The sequence below is a fragment of the Balaenoptera musculus genome, chromosome 5 (genome assembly GCF_009873245.2).
Source record: "Balaenoptera musculus isolate JJ_BM4_2016_0621 chromosome 5, mBalMus1.pri.v3, whole genome shotgun sequence".
NCBI classification, from domain to species: domain Eukaryota; kingdom Metazoa; phylum Chordata; class Mammalia; order Artiodactyla; family Balaenopteridae; genus Balaenoptera; species Balaenoptera musculus.
Window position 1 is genome coordinate 140464780 of NC_045789.1, and position 22724 is coordinate 140487503.

The following is a 22724-nucleotide window of genomic DNA, read 5'->3' on the forward strand; positions in this document are numbered from 1 at the left end:
TGGGTGGGTATCACTCACCGCCCCCCACCAAGGCCTGGACAGAACAAAAGCGAGGCAGAGGGCACCCTCACGAGAAACGTGTATGCACACGTGTCCTAACACGCCAAGAGAGGGTGCAACTCCCACCGGCGGTCCACCGCTCACGGGATCAGAGGTTTTCTTTAACACAGGTTCCCTGGCACACACAGCTGCAAACCAAAGACAGTTCTCTCTCCAAGCAAACAGATGAGTGTGGGCTCCCAGAGTCCCCATCAAACCTCTGGTGCCAACACTGGACCAGCTTAATGAAGTTCTGCAACCAAGGTGACAGTCACAAACACCATGTGGGGCAGAGTCATTAACCTGTGAGGGTCCAGGCCGGGGGTGGGAGGGGAGGGCCTGGTGTGGCGTGTATGCGCCCTCACCAATACCCACGGACTCTTCGTTACACTGTATCACCTTAACAGGGCACCTATCTCACGCTCTTACAAACATCTTAGGTAACAAATGTCCAGCCTCAGAGAACTAGGTAGGTTTTCCTTTTGCTTTTATTACAAGCATATAATATCAATTGGCAAAACACTGAATACAAGCTTCACTATCATAAAATCAAAACAGTTAAGCAATATTCCAAAAAAGATTTTAGATAAAAACTAGCCACCAAGAGTACAAAAAATTACACACCAACACAAAGCATAAAAAATGTAAACTTCCAAACTAAACAGTCAAAAACATTTGTCTGCAGCGTCACCTCCACAATCCCCCAGAGCCCCCAATCTCCACACGGGATGCCAGGGTCGGCAAGGGCTCTCGCCCCTGAACGCTGCATCACACGGGAAAAATGGTTTTCTTGCACCCAATGAAGCTGTTGAAATAGACATTTACGCTAATGCTACACACGTTCTAGGGGACACGTAAACTTCAGATGCACCCATGGACGCGGAGACTCACGTGAGCTGGTGAGGGGCCCGGCAGTCCCCAGGAAGGGACAGAATCTCAGTGATGATTTCGGTGTCACTTGAATCGTTTTCTAACCGACTTACCCTAACCTATTCAGTTTGTTTAAATACCAAGGCAGAGGAACACATTGGTTTATCACACTAAGGTCACATGTGATGTGCTGAGTGTAAGTGATTTCCTGAGGAAACAGAGACACTGAACTTCTTGTGATTTATCTGCACTAAATGTGTTTTCAGCGTTCTGAGAGCACATCAAACGTTCGCGTACAAAGTAGAAATCAGCTGGCTTGTTCCCATAATATTCAATCCAATGACACACTTCAAAATCACTGTAAAATCCATCCTGTGGGCTTTGAAGAAAAAACAAACGAATTTCTAAAGACCTCAAATGCCACGAGGAGGCATCAAGGCTGCACGCCCTGGCGGGCTCAGGAGCCTGGGCAGGTAGCACCGTCACATCTGTGGTCGACACAGGGGTGCGTCCCGGGCCACCAGCACGCGGGGTCTGAGGCACGAGGCCAGTCTAGGCCACATGTCACCTTGCGGCCGCTGGCCGGTCACTCACTCTTACCGATGGCCCAGGCCCCTTGCACAGGCCCACGCGCACTCCCAGCAGCAGTGTTTTCATGAGAACGACGACGGAAAAGGAAAACCAAAGAGCTGAACGTACATGTTCTGAGAGTCTGCCTACACTGCCTCAATTCAGCAGAACAGACGCTACGGACAATGCAACGTAAGTCTAGTGAATGCGCGCTGCAGCCTGTTGCACAGAAGCGTAAACTGCTCCTCATCCACGTACAACAACACACACAAATGAAACGCTACTCAAAGTAAAAAGAAGAAGCTTGCCAAACACCTCACAACTTTATCTTATATGCCTGTAAATAAAGCTGGACCACTGAAACCAAACAATTGGATGGGAAAATATGATAGAAGGCTTAAAATAGAATAAATAATTTTATAAAGTTAAGTTTTCTTCTTTTTAACCCCCCAAATCTTAAATTCAATATTATATATTCTATCTGAATCTTCTATTTTCATGACGCCTGGACCTAGTGAGACCCTGTGCTGCTGACGGGCCCACGCTGCTGATGAGGGTGCCGTTCGGTAACTGACAGCGTTTGTTTTACCAGCATAAATAGCTGTGAAAACTACTTCACAGTAACTCCATCTGTTAAAAAAAAAACAAAACTTAATAGGATCCAATCTCTAACTGATCCTGGCTTTCATGCTGGAAAAGATAAAATCCTGCCTTTGATGTTAAACGGACATGAGAGAAAAGTGAAAGTTTCCCTCTGACGGCGAGGCCCCCAGCTCCGTCCCCATAAGGCTGTGGTCAGACCAGAGGTGGCGGGAACAGGGATCTCCTGTGGTGAAGACGGTCTGCACGAGGACATCTTAGAAAAATGGGTACTTCTGCTGCTGAGGTTTCATCAGGGTGACACGGTTACAAACGTGGGATCAGCAGGTGGTCAGGGCGCAGTGGGGGTGGTGACGCCAGCTCTGACTCATCTCCACCTCTCTGTGTATTAAGTACATCAACTTAGCACCATAGCAAATTCAAGTGATTGCAAAGATAGCTGCAAAGTTATAAATATATACTATGAGATTATACAGCCAGGTCCATTTTAATCTGACCTGTGAATTAATTTTATTTGAATTTGGACGCTCATACTGTTTAATCCTTCCTTACTTTCATCACACAGGAAAATACCTAAATTCTAATGTTACACTTCAACTGCATTGAGAACACATGGTTTTACAGAATGCTTCAGCAGAAATGTGTATTTGAGGTAGACAGGTAATACTTAGTCATACACATCTACTCACTGAACCCTTGAATAGTAACCCTAAAAAATGATCTGGACGAACAGCAAGCTCAGGTAACTGAATAATTCAAACAGTCCCGGGAATAACAGGCTGAAATAAAGAGATGAATTTTGACCAATTCCTAAGAAAAACTTGGTTTTATGCTTTTGAAAGGCCTTATATTAAAACCACTTGGACTGAGTTAATTTGCTTTTCCCATCACTAAGGAGCTGCTTCTGACATTTATAAGTATGAAACAGGAAGCAGAAAAAAACAAACAAACTTGAATGTCGATGAGCCCAACCACCACTGCCAAAGCAAGTTCAAGAAAAATTCTAGTCACCAAGGCGAAGTTCTTCATGGAAAACCCGGCTCTCAAGCCACTGTCAGGACCACCTACCAAATGAAGCGGCCCCAGGACCCCAGGGCCCTGGTGATGCAGGAGGTGACAGAAAGGGAGGAGCCCAAAGGTCAGGCAGAAACCACCGGATGCGGACAGGGACGGCCACGGAGCGGGGACCAGCTTACCGCCCGGAGAAGGCCCGCCTCCTTGTTCCTGTCTTCACACGTTCCAAGTTACTACCTTAAAGGAACAAAAATGGATGTGCTGGCAAAGAGTTTATTCTCCAATTCCACAAAAATATTAACATTTGGGAGGAGAAAGGGCTAACAGAGGGTGTGCTGCGTCTGCCCGCGCTGCAGGTCATTAAGTCACTGGACAGGCAGCCGCAGCCGCACAGGGGCCCGCCCGCCCGCCCTCTGTGGCTCCAGCGTCCCCGCCAACAGCGGCCAGAGTGCCAGCTGCTCCGTGCCCACCTCCGAAGGCGGGCGCGGTGGGACCCGGGGTCTGCACACGTGGGGCTTTGGTGGAGGCACGCCCCCTGGGCACCAGCCCCGCCGCGGACGGGGGCGCCGTCTCGGGAAAGGCCCCCCGCCACCACCATCAATCTCTTCAGCAAAACAAAAACGGGAAAGAATAAGCGGGAAGTAAAACGACGGCACTGAACCACCTGTGCCCTATTTAAGAGAAGCAATTTTTGAGAACAAGAATCGTCCTGCGAACTGTCGTCTTCCGGCCCGCCCTGCTGACCGGGCGGGGCGGCCGCATCGGGGTCAGGGTGCAGCCCCCCAGCCGGGCCGCGGGCCCCCGGGAGTCAGGGCAGCCCTCGGCTTCACGTTCCCTGACGTGGAAAATGAAATACCATGGTTCACTCACGATACTCATGGAAAGCTCTTTTGGTATGCTTTTAAATTAAATTTTTATATATCTTCTAAGTCTTCAGGAAGCTAAAGGCAACATAAATATCGTCATTCACCGTGAAAAGACATTTTGTCAATAACTTAGGAAGGATTCAATAAACGTACAAGTATTTTGGGGGCTTATCGTGAAACCTAATTCATAAACTGAACGGAAGTGACCGAGATTTTCAAGACCTGGACAGCAAGCAAAGGGCACGGGTCGGGATGAAGGCCGTCGCCGCACCCGCCCGCTGGTCGGCGAGCCGGAGCAGAGGTGGCTCCGGCCGCGAGGCGCGTCCCGCCTGCAACCCTGTGCCGGGGCGTCTCGGCGAGTGCGACTCTCATACAGAAGTGATACGTATTCTCTGCTCGGGATCCAGTCCAAACGGCGCCCAGGGCAGCACCCTACGCGTTGGCGGCCCCGCCTGGCTGCGTCCTCACGGGGCCCCCAGGCGGCTGAGTCTTTGCTGTGCCGCGGCTCACAGCAGGTCCATCTTGGGTCTGTAGTGCAGCAGGAGCGGTGCTTTCTGCAAGACAAAGGGGCGAGGGAGCGGCACCGGTGACCCCGAAGGGGACAGGCTGGCGACGGTCCCACACTCGTCAGCGGCCGAGGATGGGCCCCACGCCCGTCCCCACACCTGCTCCTGCCCTTTCTCTCTGTGCCCCACTCGCCCTCAGACCTCGGCTCCAGCTGGGGGTGTCGGCCAGGCTGTCTCTCCCCTGCTCCCAGGCAGCCCCTGAAGATGGGGTCCCACTCATCTGCCTCCTGTTCCAGAGAGAGGCGCTGTGGCTCGAGGGGACGTGTCCTCTGATTGCAGCGGCCACTCCCTCCCAGGGCATCGGTCACCTCAACCAGGAGGGGTGGGGCGAGCCAGGGCCTGGAGGCCACGCCTTCCCCGACCACACAACTCTGAGGCCGATGACTTCAGAACGGCTGCGTTCCCGACAACCCCGTGCCTGGTCTGGTCGTCATTCCTAAGCTCCAGAAAACAAATGTGCCCACAAAAGCAGCTGCTGTTCCGAGCAGACTCTGAAAATCACATACAACGTATCATGTCAAAGTCTCACCTTGAATCTCCACCTTGTGACAACGACGAATTTGAGCGTGTGGTCCTTGCCAAGGATCTCCTCGTTGCATAAAATGTCCAGCTGGCGGGAGAACAAGACCTCGGTTAGCGGGGCCAAGGGCTCGGCGCTCAGGACCCGTGGTCTCTGGTGCCGCAGCAGTCACGCCAGTCGCTGAAGGGCCACCTGCCCTCCTTCTGGGGCAGCACAGGTGGGAAGCAGCGCCTGGAAGGCCCATCCCCCCCAGAGGGCCCAGAGCACCGGGGGGCCTCCGTCCGCACACAACGAGGCAGCGCCCCCGTCACGGGGCTTCGGCGCCCAGACTGCCTTCACTGAAGAGCACGCTGTCCCCCAACATCAGTCCGCTCTTGGTCACGAGTGTCCCTTTCACCTCAGTGGAAAAAGGTAACGGGCTCCACACACAGCTTTCTCGTTCTCAGTTTTAAAAGAGTTTTTAGAGCGGTTTTAGGTTTGCAGCAAAATTTCGCAGAAGGTACAGAGTTCTCATGTATCTCCTGCCCCCACCTCACAGCCTCCTCCACCATCAACATCCCCGATGAAAACGTTCGTTACAACCGATGACCCTCATCACCACCCACAGCCCGTAGTTTACACGAGGGCTCACGCTCCGTGTTGCGCCTGCTGGGGGTCTGGACAAGCGTATGACGACGTGTGTCCCCCATGACAGCATCACACAGAGTAGTTTCCCTGCCCTAAAAATCCTCGGCTCTGCCTGTTCCCCCCTCCCCGGCAACCCCCGGCAACCACTCACCCTTTCACTATCTCCACGGCTTTACCTTTTCCAGAATGTCACAGACTTGGAATCACACAGTGTGTACCCTTCTCCTATTGGCTTCTTTCACTCAGTCATATGCACTGAAGGTTCCTCCACGTCTTTTCGTGGTTTGATAGCTCCTTTCTTTGTAGTGCTGAGTAATATTTCTCTGTCTGGATGGACCACTGTTTATGTATCCGTTCACTTTCTGAAGGACACCTTAGCTGTTTCCAAGTTTTGACAACTATGACGACAGCTGCTATAAACATCTGCGTGCAGGTTTTTGTGTGGACGTAAGTTTTCAGCTGCTCTGGGTAAGTACCAAGGGGCTTGATGGCTGAACCGTATGGTGAGAGGGGGTTTAGTTTTGCGAGAAGCCACCCGGCTGCCTTCCGAAGCGGCTGCAGCGTCCTGCGCTCCCGCCAGCAGCGAGGAGGGTTCCTGCTGCTGAGCATTCGTGTTGCCAGTGCTCTGGATTTTGGCCATTCTGACAGGTGTGGAGTGGGATCTTGTTGTTGTTTTAATTTGCATTTCCCCGATGACAAATGCTGTTGATGGTCTTTTAGTTTTATAAAAGATGGTCTTTTATTTTTATATTTTCTAGTTTTTTCTGGCAGCACCGCACGGCTTGCGGGATCTTAGTTCACGACCAGGGACTGAACCCGGGCCACCTCAGTGAAAGTGCTGAGTCCTAACCACCGGACCACCAGGGAAGTCCCCAGATGGTCTGCTAAACTTCTCCCTCAGGGCAACGGAAGAAGGGTCCGGCATCTGTGTCTCCTGTGGCTGCCATGGAAACACCATAACTTCGGGACGTGTAACTCCAGAAACGCAGCCTCAGAGTTCGGTCTGGGAGCCCACAGGCTCGCACCCTCTGGAGTCTCCAGGGTTCCCTGACCTGTGGCTGCATCCCTCCAACCTCTGCTTCCATCCTCAGGTGGCCCTTCCACTCTGTGTCTCAAAACTCCCTCTACTCTTTTCTCTGTGGGTATCAATAGTTCATTCCTTTTTATTGTTAAAAAAAACTGTGGTAAAATACACATAAAATTTACCATCTTAACCATTTTTAAGTGCACAGCTCATTGGTATTAAATACATTCATAACGTGCAACTGTCACCACATCCATCCACAGACTTTTCATCTTGTAAAACTGTAACTCTGTCCCAATTATAACTTCCCAGCCCCCTGTCCCCAGCCCCTGGAAACCCTGATTCTACCTTCTGTCTTTATGATAATGACTCTAGGGACCTTGTATAGTGGAATCAGACAGTATTTGTCCTTTTGTGACCAGCTTATTTCATTTAGCATAGTGTCCTCAAGGTTCATCCATGCTGTAGCAGGTGTCAGAATTTCCTTCCTGTTTAAGGCTGAATGTTCTATTGTATGGACGGACCACATTTTGTTCATGTATCACCCACTGATGGACACTTGGGTTGCTTCCACCTTTTGCCTACTGTCCATGATGCTGCTACGAACATGGTACAAGTATCTCCTTGGGATCCTGTTTTCAATTCTTTGGGGTATTACCCAGAAGTGGAATTGTTGGTGCTCATGGTAGTTCTATGTTTAATTTTTTGAGAAACCTCTGTACTGTTTTCCAGAGCGGCTGCACCATTTTACATCCCATCAACAGTGCACAAGGGTTACAATTTCTCCACATCCGACTCACCAGCACTTGTTTACTTACTTTTTTTTTTAATTTTTTAATTTATTATTTATTTATTATTTTTATTTTTGGCTGTGTTGGGTCTTCGTTTCTGTGTGAGGGCTTTCTCCAGTTGCGGCGAGTGGGGGCCACTCCTCATCGCGGTGCGCGGGCCTCTCACTATCGTGGCCTCTCTTGTTGCGGAGCACAGGCTCCAGACGCGCAGGCTCAGTAGCTGTGGCTCACGGGCCCAGTTGCTCCGCGGCATGTGGGATCTTCCCAGACCAGGGCTCGAACCCGTGTCCCCTGCATTGGCAGGCAGATTCTCAACCACTGCGCCACCAGGGAAGCCCTGTTTACTTACTTTTTACAGTAGCCATCCTTCTGGGCATGGGGTGGGTCTCATTACAGTTCCGATTTGCATTTCCCCTATGATTAGTGATGTTGAGCATGTTTTCATGTGCTTATCAGCCATTCGTATACCTTCTTTGGAGAAATGTCTACTCAAGTTGTTTGAGTTTGTGTTGAATTTTAGGAACTGTCTATATATTCTGGATAGTAATTCCTTGTCAGAAATATGACTTGCAAACACTTTCTTCCATTCTGTACAATTTTTTTTTTTTTTTTAATTTCAAGGAAGTCCAAATTGTCTGTTTTTTCTTTTGTTGCCTGTGCCTTGGGTATTCTATCCAAGCAATCACTGCCAAATCCAATGTCATTAAGTTTTGGTCCTATGTTGTCTTTTAAGAGTTTTATTGTTTTAGGTTTTACATTTATATCCCTGATACATTTTGAGTTAATTAAAAATATATATATTTATTTACTTATTTGGCTGCGCTGGGTCTTAGTTGAGGCATGTGGGATCTTCGCTGCGGCACGCAAGTATCTTTAGTTGCGGCATGTGAGATCTAGTTCCCTGACTAGGGATCGAACCCGGGCCCCCTGCATTGGGAACATGGACTCTTAATCACTGGACCACCAGAGAAGTCCCTTGCATTAATTTTTGTATATTGTATTAGGTAAGGGTCAAACTCCATTATTTTGCATGTGGATATCCAGTTTTCTCAGCACCAATTGTTGAAAAGACTGTCCTTTCCCCCACTGAAGGGTCTTGGCACCCTTGTCAAAAGTCAGTTGACCACATATGTGAGGGTTTATTTTTGAGCTCTCTATTCTGCTCCATTAGTCTGTTTGTCTTTATGCCAACACCACACTGTTTTGATTAGTGTTATCTTTATAGTAAGTTCTGAGTCCTCCAGTTTGGCTCTTTTTCAAGACTGCTTTGGCTATTTGGGTCCCTTGAGAGTCCATAAAAAATTTAGAATGGATTTTTTTTTTTTCTGTAAGAAACATCTTTGTGATTTTGATAGGAATTGCATTGAATCTGTAGATTACTTGGGTAATATTGACATTTTAACAATATTAAGTCTTCCAATCCATGAATGTGGGATGTGTTTCCACGTGCTTGTCTTTCTTACAGCAATTTTCGTAACTTTCATTGTACAAGTCTTTCACCTCCTTGGTTAATTCCTAAGTATTTTATTCTTTATGATGCCATAATAAGTGAAATGAGTTTTGTCATTTCCTTTTCAGATTGTTCATTGCTCATGTACAAAAATGCATCTGATTTTTTTTAACATCTTTATTGGAGTATAATTGCTTTACAATGGTGTGTTAGTTTCTGCTTTATAACAAAGTGAATCAGCTATACGTATACATATATCCCCATATCTCCTCCCTCTTGCGTCTCCCTCCCACCCTCCCTACCCCACCCCTCTAGGTGGTCACAAAGCACTGAGCTGATCTCCCTGTGCTATGAGACTGTTTCCCACTAGCTATCTATTTTACATTTGGTAGTATATATATGTCCATGCCACTCTCTCACTTTGTGCCAGCTTACCCTTCCCCCTCCCCGTGTCCTCAAGTCCATTCTCTACGTCTGTGTCTTTATTCCTGTCCTGCCCCTAGGTTCATCAGAACCATTTTTTTTTTTAAGATTCCATCTATATGTGTTAGCATATGGTATTTGTTTTTCTCTTTCTGACTTACTTCACTCTGTATGACAGACTCTAGGTCCATCCACCTCACTACAAATAACTCAATTTCGTTTCTTTTTATGGCTGAATAATATTCCATGGTATATATGTGCCACATCTTCTTTATCCATTCATCTGTCGATGGACACTTAGGTTGCTTCTATGTCCTGGCTATTATAAATAGTGCTGCAGTGAACATTGTGGTACATGACTCACTCTGAAGTATCGCTTTCTCAGGGTATATGCCCAGTAGTGGGATTGCTGGGTCATACTAATTTTTTAAGGCACCTCCGTACTGTTCTCCGTAGTGGCTGCATCAATTTACATTCCCACCAACAGTGCGAGAGGGTTCCCTTTTCTCCACACCCTCTCCAGCATTTACTGTTTGTAGATTTTTTGATCATGGCCATTCTGACCAGTGTGAGGTGATACCTCATTGTAGTTTTGATTTGCATTTCTCTAATGATTAGTGATGTTGGGCATCCTTTCATGTATTTGTTGGCAATCTGTATATCTTCTTTGGAGAAATGTCTATTTAGGTCTTCTGTCCATTTTTGGATTGGTTTGTTTGTTTTTTTGATACTGAGCTAATGCATCTGATTTTTCCATTGACTTTGTATTCTGCTACCTTGCTGAATTAATTTGTTAGTTCTGACAGGTTTTTTTTCATGTCTCTGTGTGTGGAATTTTTAGGGTTTTCTACATATAAAATCATATCATCTGCAAACAGAGATAATGTTTTAAATTCTTCTTTTCCAATTTGGATGTGTTTTATTTCTTTTTCTTGTCTAATTTTTCTGGCTAGGATTCCCAGTATTATGTTGACTAGAAAGGGTAAAAGTGGACATCCTTGGCTTGTTCCTTATCTTAGAGAAAAAGCTTTTACTTGTTCACCACTGAGTATGATATTCATAACAGGTTTTTCATATATGGATTTTATTTTACTTTCATATATGGCTACTATTTCTAGTTTGTTCAGTGTGTTTATCATGAAAGGGTATTGAATTTTGTCAAATGCTTTTTCTGCATCAATTGAGATGATCGTGTGGTTTTTCCTTCACTCTGTTGATGTGGCATATTATATTAATCAATTTTCATATGTTGAACCATCCTTGCATTCCAGAAATAAATCCCACTTGGGCATGGTGTGTAAAACCTCTTAACATACTGAATTCTGTTTGTTAGCATTTTGTTGAGGATATTTGCATCAATGTGCATATGGGATATTGGTCTGTAGTTTTCTTTTCTTGTAGTGTCTTTATTTGGCTTTGTTATCAGGGTTATGCTGGCCTCGTGAAATGAGTTGGGAAGCGCTCCCTCCTCTTCGACCTTTTGGAAAAGTTTGAGAAGGATGGGTATTAATTCTTTAAATGTTTGGTAGAATTCAGTGAAGCCATAAGGTCCAGGGCTTTTCTTTGTTGGGAGATTTTTGATTAGTGATTCAATCTTCTTATTAGTTATAAGTCTATTCAGATTTTCCATGTCTTTATGATTTAGTTTTGATAGGCTTTGTGTTTCTAGGTATTTGTCCATTTCATGTGCTTATCCAATTTGTTGGCATACAATTGTTCATAGTGCTCTCTTATAATCTATTTCTGAAGAATCAGTAGTGATGTTCCTACTTCCATTTCAGATTACATAATTTGAGTCTTCTTTCTTAGTTCATCTAAAAGTTTGTCAACATTGCTGACCTTTTTGAAGAACCATTGATTTTCTCTATTGTTTTTCTATTCCCTATTTTGTTTATTTCTGTTCTAATCTTTATTATTCTCTTCCTTCTGCTAGCTTTGGGTTTAGCTTACTCTTCTTTTTCTAGTTCCTTAAGTTGTAAATTTAGGTTGTTGATTTGAGATCTTCCTTGTCTTTAACGTAAGTGTTTATAGCTATAAATCTCCCCCTTAGCACTGCTTTCACTGTATCCCATTAGTTTTGGTATGTTGTGTTTTTGTTTTCATTCTTCTCTAAGTATTTTCTAATCTCTCTTTGATTTCTTCTTTGATCTGTTGGTTGTTTGAAACTGTGTTGCTTAATTTCCACAATTCTGTGAATTTTCCAGTTTTCCTTTGGTTATTGATTTCTAACTCCATGCCATTGTGGTCTGAGAAGATACTTTGTATAATATGTATCTTTTAAAATCTATTGAGACAATTTGTGTCTGCCCTTCTCTTATAAGGACACTTGTTATTGAATGTAGGGCCCACCTGGATAATAAAGGATGGTCTCTTCATCCCAAGATTCTTTATATGTCTGCAAAAATCTTTTTTTCAACTAAAGTCATATTCACATGTTCTGGGGGTTAGAAGTAGACATATCTTTTGGCTGGGTCACCACTTAACCTACACCACTTAACATACTACAGTCTGCCTTCTGACCCAACAAAATCCACATCCATCCCACATGCAAAACACATTCACCTAACCCCAACATCTCCGAGAGACCCAATCTACTCGAGCATCAACTCCAAATCCCCAAATCTCATCTACACACCATCAGCTCAAAGTCCCTGATCTTATCTTCTAAATCACAGGAATCAGGTATGGGTGAGACTCTGGGTATGATGCCTCCTGGGGCAAATTCCTTTCCAGCTGTGGATCTGCGAAACTAGAAAACACATTATCTGCTTTCCAAATACAAGGCTGGGGCAGGACAGATATTCCTAGTCCAAAAGGGAGACACATTAGAAGGCATAAGGGATCACTAGTCTCAATAAAGTTTGAAATCCAGCAGGGAAAATTCCATGAGGTTTCAAGACCTGAGAACACGTCACTGTGGGTCAAGGTTCTGCTCTCTGGGCCCGTGATGGCTTCACCCTCTGGGCCCCAGGCTCTGCCTTGGAGTCATTCTTCCTTTTTCTTTAGGGGTAGCTCACCTTGGCAGCTGAGCAGCTCTATCAGCCTCTTTCCCGCGTGCAGAATTTTGGAAGTCTGATAGCCTTCTCTCATTTCTTCCTGTCTCTGTCCCCTTCAGCACGAGTTGGTGGTGTTTCTGCTGATAGCACATTCTTAGAAACCCTGTGAGTCTCCCATGTGTGTCAGAGGTCCAGGCTCTGCAGATCTTTCCTGGATAACTCCTCTCTATTCCTCCCATGAGATGGCTGAGCCACCATGAGTCAAACAACTAATCCCTTTAGCAAAAGGCTGAACAGCTACACACTTGGCCTTCTCTCCAGAGCATGTTTTTCTAACAGTCAAACTCCTAATATTACCATCTTTTTGCCATCTGGATAGGCTGTGAATTTTCCAAATCATCAAGTGCTGGTTTCTTTTTGCTTAGCAGTTCCTTCCTGAATTCATCTCTCTCCTCTGACATTTTATTACAGGCAGCAAGAAGAAACCAGACCACGTCTTCAGCACTTCGCTTGAAAACGTCCTCAGCTAAATATCCGTGTTCATCACTTCCAAGTTCTGTTTTCCACACACCGTAGAACACAACTCAGCCAGTTTTCTGCCACTGTGTAGCTAGAATCACTTTTCTTACCATTTCCAATACTATGCTCCTTCTTCCCTTCTGAGCTCTCGTCAGTAGCATCTTTAATATTCCTATTTCTACCAACACTCTGTTTGTGTAACATGTACCTTCAAAGATGACGGGTGCTTTCTCTACCACGCTCCTCGCTTCCTTCTGGGCTATCACCAAAGTCACCTTTAATGACCATATTCATACCAACAGTCTCTTCAAGGCAGTTAGGGTTTTTAAAAATCATGTTTCTCAAAATTCTTCCAACCTTCCAACCTGTGGCACCGCCACATTTTTAGGTATTTGCTACAGCAGCACTCCACTTCCTGGTATTGAAATCTGTTTTGGTTTCCCACGGCAGGTATGCCAATGTACCACAAACCTGGTGGCTTAAAACAACAGGTACTTATTTTCTCACAGATGTGGAGGCCAGAAGTTCAAAATCAAGGTGCCGGCCGGGCTGTGCTCAGTCTGGAGGCTCCAGGGGAGGATCCTTCCTGCCTCTTCCAGCTTCTGGGGGCTCCAGGCATCCATTGGCTTGTGGCCGCATCGCCCCCATCTCTCGTCTCTGTCCTCACACCATCTTCTCCTCTGTGCGTGTCTCGAATTTCCCTCTGCCTCACTTTTGTGAGGGCACATGTCACTGAATTTAGGGGCAACCCAGATAATCCAGGATTATTTCATCTCAAGATCCTTAACTTCAGTATATCTGAAAACACCCTTTTTCTGGCAAAGACCATGCTTACAGGTTACGGGGTTGGCTGTGGACACACGTCTTTGCGGGGCCACGTCCAACCCACTGTTCTCTACAGCCCACCTCAGAAGTCAGCCTCGTTTCTCCATCCTTACCACACTACCCTGGCCCGTCTCTCCTGGGACTTCTGCCACAGACTCCCCTCAACTGGCCACTCCTGCTTCCGTCTCGGAACCCCAGCAGCCCACCTGCCTCACAGCCTCAGGGCTGTTCTCATCACAAGCCCCCGGCTTAAGGCCCCCCAGGGCCTCCTCTGACACTTGCTGGTACACAGCCAGCTCCTGCTGACAGCTTATGTCTGAGCAGAAGTGAACGCCCTCGGGAGGGTTCCCCAACGACCCCTAAGCTGATGTGCTCTCTCACCCCTCTGTGCATCGCCCTGCTCTGCACCACTAGGGCACACGTTTTACTTTATTCTCAGCATTTATCGGAACTGGGAAGTATCTTCTCTATCTACCCACCCGTCCTATCCATCCCCATACACCCATCTATCCGTTTGTGAAACTGAAGAGCAGAACTTCTCTTTGTGGTGAAAATATTTAACATATCTTGGGCTTCCCTGGTGGCACAGTGGTTAAGAATCCGCCTGCCAATGCAGGAAACACGGGTTCGAGCCCTGGTCCGGGAAGATCCCACATGCCGCGGAGCAACTAAGCCCGTGCGCCGCAACTACTGAGCCTGCGCTCTAGAGCCCGCAAGCCACAACTACTGAGCCCACGTGCCGCAACTACTGAAGCCCGCGCGCCTAGAGCCCGTGCTCCGCAGCAAGAGAAGCCATCGCGGTGAGAAGCCCGCGTGCGACAACAAAGACCCAACACAGCCAAAAATAAACAAATTAATTAAAAAGAAAAAAAAAAAAGAAAATATTTAACATATCTTGTTGTAGCCCCCTTGGCATTTCCTCTTCTCTTAACAGTGGCTTCCCGTGTTTGTGGGCTCTGGGCCTCCACTGTCTTCACCGCTATTTACTATCACACTATCTGGGGGTAGGCAAAACAAATTCAGATTTTTTTTTCTGATTGAAAATGTCCAAACAGAACCGTAAAAAGCAAACAAACCCAAAGAACTTCAGAAGTATCACTTTTACAAATAAGAAGTGACTCGTTATAGTTTCTATTTACCTCGTTGAAAGACGAGAGGTTGAGTTTTTTGGCAATGAACTTCTTTAGGTGCAGGACTGTGGCCTGGGCTGAGCAGCGGATCCATTTCCGTTTCAAGCCCCGCAGTTTGCTGCTGTTGCATTCCAGACAGATGCTCACCTTCAAGAGAAAGGACACAGCTGGGCAAGCTCATCAAGGGGGATCCTACTGGGCTACTCACTGGAGGCTTTCTTAGATATCTACTGATTCCATTAAATCTAAGAATGCTGACTTTTTTGAAATCATAAATCCGTTTTGACCTAAACACCGTAGAAAAAGAATTTTACTTTAATCATTTTACATACACTGTGTTAAAATCTGTTTACTATTTGCCATTTTGTGAAATAAAAATCTAACACTATTAATTCTGTCTTATTAGCACAGTACTTTAAAGTAAACCCGAGAATTATTTATTTATTGTGGCAGTATGTGCTGGCCTCAGAGTTAAACCGACAAAGACTGGAATCCTGTTCTAAAAGCTTCTGGCCGATGGGACACACACGCGTCTCCCCAGAGGCTGTGCTAAGTGCTCTGCAGAATGACAAGGAAAGACACGCCACACACATGGCAGGCACCACGGACCCTTCACCGAGGAAGGCCTACAAAGGAGGCACATTACGCTCAGCCTTGGAGAAGACAGCAAACTCACTAGAGAACAGAGCACTCTGAGCAAAGGCACAAAGTCTGAAGCTCACAGTTCTATTCTGGAAGATCAAGAGTTCAGTGGGATTAGAGTACTCAGTGTGTGACAAGGAACTTCAAGAGAACAAACTAAGTAAAAGTGATTCTAGGATCAGGTGGTGCCTGGCAGATGCAGAAGGGAATCTGCTGAGGAGGGACAGCCCTGGCCACAGTTGAGAAAGTCCCACCTTTAGACACCTCACCTCACCCCACTCATGGGCAAGTAATTCTCTAGCAACAGCCACAAAAAATGGCACAAGCAGACCCCAAAAATTCAGACAAAAGAATTAACAAAGGAATTAACTGAAATATGTATGTCTAAAATTACTAGAGGTACGAAAGAAGGAATTAAAAACATAACACACTAAGAATTAAGAACAGGCAGGTATAAAAGATAACCAAATGTAACTTCTAAAAATAAAAAACCTATTCACTTAAATTAAAAATTCAATGGATGGTCAAATCACAGATTAGTCTCAGCTGAAGGCAGGTCAATTTTCTGAAAGATCAATTTGAACAAATTATCCAAAAGAAGTATAGAGACAAAGATATCAATTAAAATAAGAAAACAAAAGAAAGGTAAGAGACGTGAAGACAGATCAAAGAGTCTAACAGACACATCACAAGAGTTCCAGAGGATAGAAGAGAAAATAAGGGAAAGGCAAAATTTGAGAAATAATGACTAAGGATCCCCCCAAACGATGAAAGACATAAGTCCTCAAATTCAGGAAGCAAAAGAACCCAAAACAAAGGAAGTAAGAGGAAACCTGCACCCAGACAGACATGGCGACCCCTCAGAACACAGTGGGCCAAGGCCCAGGGCAACCACAGAGGTGGGCCCACAGGCAGGGTTGGCGCTCACGCCACTGAGCCCAGACACTGAGCCGACAGGAAGGAAGAGCTAAATTATCATTCAGAGTGGAAATGAATAAAGTCATCTGCAAACGAAAACAGAACATAAGTAGGAGAAGATGTAGCTCAGGAAGAAAAAGGCTGAAGTGGACAGACGGGCTGGGGTTTAGGAGGTGCCCAGGCAGCAGGCAAGCTCTGGTGCTGTTTAGGAGGGACAGGAAGAGACTCATTAATTCTGGACTTTTAAAAAATTCATTTTAGAATTTCATTGGCACTAAAATAATAAAAATAGGACATATAACCTGCTAATCAGAGGCAAAAAAGAGATTAAATAAAATTTATTAATTCTACAGAAGAGACTCAAGGGAGGGGGCATAAAAAATATAAATGGAAAGCACAAACTAAAGCAGAAATAAACCCAACTTTACTAGCAATCGTGGTAAATGTAAAATAACTTGCCAGTTAAATAAATTTTCTGATTTGATTTTTAAAAAACCCCCAGCTCTCTGCTGTAAAAAGTGTCACATTTAAGAAAGATGTTAAAAAAACTGAAATATCAGGCAAATATCAGCCAAAAAGAAAACAGACAGACCTGTATTATTACATAAAACAAATTTCTTCATAAGAAAAAATGCCCTAAGGATGGGAAACATTTCTAAAATTGAATGCACCTAGTAACAAACTTAAGTTGACAGAATGATGAGAACTAAAGTCCCCAACGCAGCGGGGATTTCAGAGTCTCTGTCAGGGATGCTGAATTCTGCCGGCCTCAGGCACATGGACCAGATGGGCGTCTGTGTCCAGGCCCAAAGCAACAGGCACAAGACCCCGGCAGCAACCAACCGCACACAGAACCCTAAACTCAGCACCGGTAGCCGCGTGTGCATGGGCAGGGCCGCCGGCTGCACTCCTGCACCCCAGCCGGAGAGGCCTCGTGCCCATCAGAGGTGCTGACCAGGTAAAGAGGGCACAGGCTCCCCAAGTATGGGCGTGTCACCCGACGAGGAGGCTCAGTTTGTGTGAACGCAGGAGCGACCACAGAGTGGGACCTACGTGGGGGAACTCAGGACTGTGACACGTTTAAACCTTTCACACAGTGTTAACCTCTGGACTGTATGAATGTATTACCTATTTAAACGCACCAAGATAAAGCATGTTTGTAACTTTTGAATCGCTTCACTGCGGTATAATGTACACGTATCTGCTTTAAGTATACCATTCAGTAATTTTTAGTAAATTTAGAGAGCTGGGCAGCCATCACCACCATCCAGTCTGAGGTCAGTCCCATCAGCTCAAAGACTCTCGGAGCCTTGGCGGTCAACCCCACCCCACCCCAGGCGGCCACCCCTTGGCCTGTGTCTGTGGACCGGCCTCTCCTGGACGGGCTATAGATGGGATCATACAAGACGCAGTCTTCCCGTCTGACTTTCCTCACACAGTAAAGCTGTGTGAGACTCAGGTGCACGGCAGCACCTTGCACCGCTGACCAGTTCCCACTTCTCCACATCCCCGTCAACGCTTCTTAGTGGCTGTCTTTTTGACTGTAGCCATCCTGGTGAGTGTAAAATGCTACTTCATTATGCTTTTAATTGGAATTTCCCTAATGACTAAAGTTGTTGAACATCATTTCACGTGACTATTAACCATTTGTAATTCTTCTTTGGTGAAATGTCTACTGAAATCTTTTGCCAATTTCTTAATTGGATTGTTTATCTTCTTATTGAGTTGTAAGAGTTATATATTATAGATACAAGTCCTTTTCAGAAATGTGATTTGCCAATATTTTCTCCCAGTCTGTGGCCTTTTAAAATTTTCTTACTAGAGTCTTTTGAAAAGCAGCAATTCTTTTTTTTTTCTTTTTTTGGTGGCACTGCCATTAGTCCCGACCAGGGACTGAACATGGGCCCTCGGCAGTGAGAGAGCGGAGTCCGAACCATCGGACCACAGGGAAGTCCCCAGAGCAGCAGTTCTTTTTTTTCTTTTCTCGAAGTGCTGCTTGCTTTCATGTTCTATTTGTCTTATTCTCTGGCCCCACCATGCGGCATGCAGGATGTTAGCTCCCTGATCAGGGATCAAACCCACACACCCTGCAGTGGAAGTGTGGAGTCCTAACCACTGGACTGCCAGGCAAGTCCCAAGAGCAGCAGTTCTTAACTTGATGAAGTCAATTTATCAATTTTATTTCCTGAGTTGTGTTCTTGGTTTTGGATCTGAGAACTACAGGCCTAACCCAAGGCGCTAAACAGTTTCTCTCATGTTTTCCTATAAAAGTTTTCAAGTTTTAGCTCTTATATATATTTTTTAATCAATGTATTTATTTTATTTTATTTATTTCATCTTTGGCTGCGTTGGGTCCTGGCTGCAGTGCGCGGGCTTCTCGTTGCGGTGGCTCCCGTTGCGCAGCACGGGCTCCAGGCGCGTGGGCTTCAGCAGCCGCGGCAAGGGGCCTCAGCAGCTGTGGCTCGCGGGCTCTAGAGCGCAGGCTCAGTAGTCGTGGCGCACGGGCCCAGCTGCTCTGTGGCATGTGGGATCCTCCCGGACTAGGGCTCGAACCCGTGTGCCCTGCATTGGCAGGCAGATTCCTAACCACTGCGCCACCAGGGAAGCCCTAGCTTTTATACTTTGAGTTAACTTTCGTATGTGGTGTGAGGCAAGGCACAAATGAACCTTTCTCCAACTGTCCCAGCACCATTTGAAGAAGACACTATCCTTTCCCCAGTGAAGGGCAGTGGCACCTGTGCTGAAAACCAAATGACCCTAAATCTAAGGGCTTATTTCTAGACTCCAGAATTGGTTCTATTGACTTAAAAGTCTACCTTAACGCCTATAACAAACGTCTTGATTACTGTACCTTTTTAGTAAGATTTGATGTTCTAAATTTTCAATGCATGCTTTAAAAAATAACTAGTGGGTCAAAAAGAAATCACAATGAACATTTCAAAATATTTAGAACCAAATAGTATAATGGAAACTATATGAATATTCAACTCAAGAAATGAGAGAAAGAACACGAGGGAATGCAGAAAACAGCAGAAGGAAGGAACGACTGGCAGAAGAGAACGTGGTTCAGCCTCTGGCAACGACGACCAAGAAAGCGGGAGGCATGCTGTGACGCCAGGGAGAGAGACGGAGAAATAGGGGCACAGGTGGCAAGGCCCGAAGACAAGCAAAGAATTCTAGGAACCGTTTCATGCCCCAAACGTTGAAAACCTAAGTCCAAGCAGAAAGTTTCCTAGAAAAAATATAACTGATCAAATGAACTAAAAAAGAAACAGAAGATGTGAGTAGGATTAAAATCATTAAGGAAATTTAATTTGTACTGATAGTTAAAAATCTTCCTACCCCTCTCCAAAAGAATTAACCAAGATCTGATGGCTTTATATAGGAAGTTTAACCGAAACATTCAACAAAACTGATGCTCTTAATCTCATACAAACTTTCCTAGAGAATAAAAATGGGAAAAGAGAGCCTATCCCCAGCTCTGAGACTTACTACCTTGATACCAAAACTAAACAAATGCACATGAAAAAGGTGTAGGCCAATTCCTGCAAAATGATTGAGAAAAGGTCAAAACACCCAACACACAGGTCCATGAACACAACAAGCGATCTGCATGTAAAGGAACCCAGAGAGCCGCAGCCCCTCCCCAGGAGCTGGAGATGGTCAGGAAACAGACCTGCAGAACCAGGGAGTCTGGCATGGGCAGCGTGGGGAGGACGTGCTCGGGGAGCCTGGCGCCAGCACCCAGGAGTCCGCGAGGGTTGGAGTATTCAGAACATCAGACAGAACAGTGAAATCCTCATCCTGCGGCGTGTGCTACGCACGCGACACAGGACACACTGCCGGTCCTACAGCTGTTCCGTGTCACACGGCACCTCCAGGAAGCGGCTACATGACGCACCTCAAAAAACCTCAAAAGTATAATTTTACCTGAGAAAAGGGAGCTGCACAGAGACACCTGTTCTCGGGCTCTGTGGTTTGTGGCTACGTCATAAACGTGAAGATTCAGGACCCTGCTCGGTAAACAGTCTCTGTAGAGCCCAGCAAGTCCCGCGGTTGCTTCCTAACCCATCCCGGGCTGAGCGCTCGGCGCCCTGTGCCACGCGCCTGGCCCTTCCCTCCCTGGCAGGCCCCGCTCCCCGGCCTCGTCTGACCACCCTGCTCCAGGCCCGGCCCACCCTCTCCCCTCCTCTGCTCCCCACGCCTGGAGCCCCTGGCGCGCCCCCGCCCCATGGCCCCGAGGGTCCCGACCCCAGGGCGCCTCAGCCCCACGGGGCGGGGGTCCTCGCGGGCAGCGCGTGGCACGTCCTGGGGGAGGGCAGGCCGGGCGCCGACCGACCGGGCGCCCCCCTCCTGGCGGCAGGACACCTGATTCCCAAGGGAGCCGCGGGGCGGGCGGCAGGGACACTGCCGAACAGGCGGCTGAACAGACCCCCTTTGAGCCCCACCGTGGACAAAGCCCCCGGAAGGACAGAGTGTCCTGCAAGGAACAGGACCGGGACAGCCAGGAGCAGATAAGCCGACAGGGTCCTGATGCCAGAGAGGAGGCGGGGTGACGGCAGCAGGTGGGGGGGGCGACCCCACCCTCGAAACTGCCTGTGTAATCAACAGCAACCCACCCCCCGCACAGGCTGAGGAGGAAGGAGCTGGCCCTGCCCGGCGGGCCTGCAGCTGCCCTGGAGGATGGAGGGGGCAGACTCTCGGGAGGAGCGTCCTGGAACTAAAGTAACAACAGAACAACTTATTTGAAAAAGAGAAGAACAGCTGTGAAGGGGTCTGAAGTTGAAGCCCGGGGGCTCAGGGTCCCAGAAGGCAGCGCGGAGAGCAGGGTGCCCGAGTGGGAGGAGAAGGTGGGACGCCAGACACAGGATGGTAGCAGAGACGGGCTCCCGAAACCCTGACCCCCAGGACAGAGATCCCGCCAAGCTCCGAACGGGGGCAACAGCGCGCTCCTGAGGAAGGGGACGTCGGAGGAAACGAACGCCCGGGTTACCGGGAGCCACCTGGTGACAGCACGCGGCTCAGAGCAGTGACAGACCAGGTGCGCGGCGCTCGGCCTGGCACTGACTCTCGCCCCACAGCGACGCAGCGGGGCCCGCCCCCCGGGCAGGCTGCTGGCTCTTGAAAGCAACTGATCAGAGAGACAAATCTTCGGCATGTTCGGGGTAAAAAAGAAAAGGGAAAAATTAGGAACGATAAACACAGACGCTGGAGGTTAAAAACTGACGGAGCAGGGGTTGAGCGAGAGGGCCCTCCCTGTGCCTGGAGGGGCCGGGCCGGCGGCTCTGACCCCAGATCCCGGCGGGGCCTCCAAGCCCAACAAGAGGTAACTCGTCAGAGCCCAGGAGAGGGGACACGCGGGCCCCAGAGGGGTGCCCTTCACCCCAGTGTTTATTCTTCTCTCCATTCACGTGAAACGTATCTGAGCACACCCAGCATTCCACACAGACGTGCTTCTACTCCTGTGATGCTCGTAGCAATGTTTTAACAACACAGAAGCATATAAACTGGAAAATTAAGGTTCCGTGATTCCATTCTTATACCCAAACCACACTATTTAATTATGTCTTTAATAAATATAAGTGTACACATACACACGTTTTACTTATTAAATATATATATACTGACTAGAATATATATATATATAGATAGCTAGATAAAAGCAGACCTTGCTTTATTGTGCTTCGCAGATACTGTGTTTTTTATGAACTGAAGGTTTGTGGCAGCCCTGCGTTGTCAGATGATGATTACCAATTTTTAGCAATAAAATATCTTTTAATTAAGCAATGTACGTTGCTTTTTAGACATGACGAAACTGCACACTAAATATACTACCGCACAGTGGAAACGTAACTTTTATATGCACTGGGAAACCCCCAAAATCCACAACCTGTTTTATTACAGTGGTCTGGCACCGAACCACAGTGTCTCCCGAGGTGTCTGTCTGTGTAAACACGTGTGTGGGTAGCTATGCTACATATATTCCCTGATACAGCCAATACCCCTACGTTTTCATGGCCATTCCCGAGCTTTTCCTCTCCCACGTGAGGCTCAGAAGCAGCTGGTTAAATTCCTATTTATAATAAATGGTTAAAATCACAACCACTGAGATTAATCTGGGGAGAACTCACATCTTAACATCAACCTTCCATCCAGAAACATCCAACTCTTCAGCTTTCTCTTATGTTCTTCCATAAGAAGAACGTGTCTTTGTTTCAGCCTCACACATTTCTCGTTAGGCGGCCTCAGCGTTTTTATTAGTTATGTGAACAAGGCCGCCCACAGCGTCTGAGTATGACACACTGGTCCCATCACCCAAACGAGCAGTTTCCCT

At 46.9% G+C, this 22724-nt stretch overlaps 1 protein-coding gene across 7 annotated transcripts in view; it reads right to left on the reverse strand.

Moving 5' to 3' along the window:
- Positions 1 to 411: 411 nt before the first annotated feature.
- Positions 412 to 22724, reverse strand: part of PCGF3 (polycomb group ring finger 3) — a 55108-nt gene continuing 32795 nt past the window's right edge. For 5 of the 7 annotated variants that reach the window (XM_036852934.1, XM_036852930.1, XM_036852932.1 and 2 more), the window contains exons 9-11: positions 14840 to 14977; positions 5055 to 5135; positions 413 to 4513 (exon numbers count right to left, since the gene is read on the reverse strand). In XM_036852934.1, coding sequence (XP_036708829.1) covers positions 4466 to 4513; positions 5055 to 5135; positions 14840 to 14977 — 267 coding nt within the window. In that variant the 3' untranslated portion in view covers positions 413 to 4465. Of the gene's footprint in view, positions 4514 to 5054; positions 5136 to 14629; positions 14699 to 14839; positions 14978 to 22724 lie in introns of those variants that run through there. The other 2 variants (XM_036852937.1, XM_036852936.1) reach the window with 2 other exon arrangements.